Consider the following 4,016-nt stretch of genomic DNA (forward strand, 5'->3'; position numbering starts at 1 on the left):
TATTTTTCTTGCTGTAACACAGAGGTGAAGAATTTTAGAAGAAACAAGATGCGAAGTAATTTTAATTTTATTTTATCTTCTCCAGTCATCTCAACTAGAACTCCACCTCCACCTTCACCATTGCCATTTCCAGCACAAGCTATTCTCCCTCCTGCCCCATCTAGCTACTTCTCTCATCCAACGATCAGATATCCTCCCCACCTGAATCCTCAGGATACTCTGAAGAATTATGTACCTTCTTACGACCCGTCCAGCCCGCAGACTAGCCAGGTACTGTAAAACAATAGGAACCTCCCAAAGGAAATCCTGTGAGGAATGTGTGTCTTCCAGGGCATCTAGACCAGTATCCCACTTGTTCTGGTCTCAGAGCCAGCTGGGAGCTAGCATATAAGCGATCCAGCAACTTTTCCTGTTCAGCATTGTTGAATAAAGGGCGCAGGTTAGCCATACCTCCTTGCTGTTCCTCTGTCAAGTGTAACAAAAACACTTGTACTAAGCGACCCGGCAGCACTAACAGGGCAGGTCCTGGTCCCTGCAGGCTGTCTCTGTGGCCAAGCAAGGCGACCTGAGACGAAACGCCTGCAGCAGGGCGGAGCAAGCGTGCTGCTACGTACGCACACACATGTGCATGGATGTACAGGTATATTTATAGACTGACAGTGAAAATAAACGCTGTTAAGGTAATGCTTGCCCTGTTTCATAGGCACCTGACACTTCTTTGCACAGATGCATTGCTGTAGTGAGCACAGCACAGACCCCACAAGATCATTTTTGATTCCTTTGGTAGAGAACAGGCATTAACAGAGGAATTACCAATTCAGACTTGTGTCTGATATGGGAAATTAACATAGTTTTCATTAGCGGAGTGATCTGTGAAGGACTGCGTGCAAAACTGCTTTCCATGGTCGCATCAGCACGTAGTGTTAGCACGTGATCTGCACTACAGGATAAACTGCAGTTGGGACTTGGTCTGTCAATACTTGGAATATTTCCAGTGTCGGTGTCATGTAACCTTTGCTGCTCAGGCTGTTAGTTATTTTTGATGTCTTGTCTAAAAGGCTCCTGTGGAGTCCTGCAGCTTGTGCTTTAGTGTGTTTTTTGGAAGAGCCTTCGGAATGTGAACTGAAGTGACAACGGTCAGGTTTTCCTGCTCCTGAGAGTTAGGTTCCTTTGGAAGGACTGTCTTATCAAGGTTGAAGGAATTTCTGTGACAGCATTTTCTTTTGGGCTTTGTTTTGTTTTGTTTTTTATCAATAATTACAAGCCTTTCAGCTTGCGTTTCAGACACAACAGCAATAGAACTTGAGTCTGAATCAAACTTTCTGTGTTGAATAACAGATATGACCCCTCAGGGCTGTTCAGAAGGTGACTGTGGCTATTGTACCCATGGGCTAATGCTCTGGTCCAGCTGCATGACTGTCTATGTGTTTTTAAAAAAGGGTGTGTGTCCGTAAAATAAATATTTACTGTGAGGGGAGAAATCCTAACTATGTGGTTTTTGTTGGTTACAATATTAATGCAAATTAAACCAAAAAGTGAAAACGGAGTATGTTTGCTTTAGAATACAAATTGGTATCTGCGTATGGATTAAAAGTCTTTCAGTCCCATGTAGCATTTTTGCTGTGACTCAGCTGGGAATGTTGCATGCAGGACCTGATTTTAATTTGTGTAAAATTTCCATGAATAACAAAGTCTAATTAAGACCTCCATTAAAAGTTCTTAACGTTAATTCAGTGCGGAAAATCTCAGAGTTCTGTTGGATTTTTTTTTTTTTTAAACTGATGTCTTAATTAGGCACGATTAAGGGAAAAAATATGCAAATTAAAATCAGGCTCATACTGTTATGCATTTCTTTAATTATTCAGTGCTTGTTTTACTTACATTTTGATTTCTTACATATATTTTAAATGAGCAGATTAGGTGATAATCTCTCTGGATTGTTCAGTGTTCTGCTTTGGATCATCCCTGAAAAAATACAACATCTAAATGAAGTATCTGACTTTCTTTCAGATGGTTGGCAAATGTGCTGTCGTGATTTTAACACTGGGGAGTATATTCATTGAGCGGGAGAAGCACTTTCAACTCTTTGCCCCACAAGAGTATTACTGTCTTCCCTTATCTGCCCTTGAATTATTAATCTTTAGATCTTAAAAGATAAAACTTTACTCTAGTGATTTTTTTCAGAGTAGTAGCAAACTGAAAACACTTCCTATTCTTGTGCTGTGGCACTATAGAGAATAACAGGCCAAACTGGCCTCAATTTACTACTTTAGTCACCTTTCATAACCTTTATATTAGGGCTTTTAATTTCATTTGATGTTTGATTTAGTTCTTGAGAAGAGGGGACGGGGTTAAAAATACCAAGTATGGGACCCCAGGCATCTGCATCAGCTATTCTCTGAAATTTATTGTCATTAATCACTGTTATTAGTGGAATCTCTTTTAAATGTAATTCTTTAAGGTTCACCTCTGAGATAAGCTGCACATTAGAGGAGTTGCATGCCTAGTCAAAATATCTCTAAATAGAACGGTTAAAGATAGCTCTACAAAAAGTAAACCAGCAAGAATAATTTTTTGCTTAGCAAAAGAAGAAGCAGCCGTCTGCGGAGTTTCAGTGACAAAAGAGAATTGTTCTGATACAATGGCATGCTTTGAGCCAAACCAGTTTTTCTTTTCTAAATAAAACATGGATTTTTATTCAAACAAATTTAATCATTTTAAAATGCAAAACTGCATCTGTAGGAATACCACATCAAATTTAATTATACTTTGCCACCTCAAAACATACTCATTTGGATTTCAAAAAGAGAACTATGATGATAGTTTTAATTTCAGCTTTAGAAATAGAAAGGATGGATAACCTGACAGCATTTACCTAAAATGAACTGTTCCTCCCCAACATCTTTCAGTAATACGCTAATTTAGATTGTTACGACAAGCAACTGAGATGCCTTGTACTCCCCACAGCAATTTTGAGATTAATTACATTACTGCTGCACTGATTATAGTGAGACAGTCATGCTATTCAATGGAGTACTTTAAGTGAAATTAGTTTAAAGATATAGAGCTCCCATAGGTTTCCACGGTGGGAAGCAGTGGGCAATTTTCTTGACGTAATGTTAAATACTCCAAATTATGTGTGATGAACATTCAGGAAGTTCAAACAGGCCCTTTGGCTGCAGTGAAAAATGATTCAACAATGGATAATCCTAAACAAAAGAGGGCCATGCCTGTTGGTTTAATGTGTATCTGCTTTTTATTCTCTGTTCTGTCTGGAGAATAAATAAACAAATGTACAGAACAGAAATGGACCTTGTTAGATACGGAGCTGGACTTGCTTCCAACTAGTAGTCTGAAAAGTTCCCAGGGTTTTGAGAACTGCAGTACTTTCCACTAACGAAGAAATTCTGCTGAGCCCTTTTTCGTATACTTAGTTCAACTCTCTTTTTCTTAGCTAGGCATGCATGTTACTGCATGAGACTGTGTGCGTGAGTATGTACCTGTATTATGATGGGGTGCTGGTCTCTCCACAGTTAAATTGATACTGGTTACTCACTGGAAGTTTCAGCAAAAACTAATCAATTAGTATGTGTTTAATCCATCTATGGTGTTTATCCATCTACAGCATATTGAGGTTTTCAAAGCTACCACAAAATTTGAACGTCTATTTCCTTTTTTAATGATTCCAGATGGGTGAATCTTTTAATCTGGGAAAATATTACCTCCTGTGCGTGTATGTGCACCTGTGAATGCATGGACACATATCTGCACACCCTTCAAATGCATTAATAATTGAGAGTATTTGGATCAATATGCAGTATCAGAATCAGAATTCCAATGAGCCTGAACAAACTTCCAAGCACAACTACATTTGTGTGGCTGAAGTCACAACCAAAAGCTCCAAACTTAACTCCCTGTCCAGTTAAATGGGATAAATTTCTTCTTGAGGCGTCATGAATCACAGAAGGGTCAGCAAGTGTGATGAAGGAAATGATCGTAAAGCAAACGGTTTAGGT

General features: G+C 39.0%; 1 protein-coding gene across 1 annotated transcript in view; it reads left to right on the top strand.

Annotated features, from left to right (window-relative positions):
- The window catches only part of NFIB (nuclear factor I/B), an 18,091-nt gene that overhangs the window by 3,631 nt on the left and 10,444 nt on the right, over positions 1-4,016 (top strand). The window contains exon 3 of the mRNA XM_010149585.1: positions 86-270. Within this exon, the coding sequence (XP_010147887.1) occupies positions 86-270 (185 nt within the window). The remainder of the gene's footprint in view (positions 1-85; positions 271-4,016) is intronic.

Source organism: Eurypyga helias, unplaced genomic scaffold, assembly GCF_000690775.1.
Source record: "Eurypyga helias isolate BGI_N326 unplaced genomic scaffold, ASM69077v1 scaffold47943, whole genome shotgun sequence".
NCBI lineage: Eukaryota > Metazoa > Chordata > Aves > Eurypygiformes > Eurypygidae > Eurypyga > Eurypyga helias.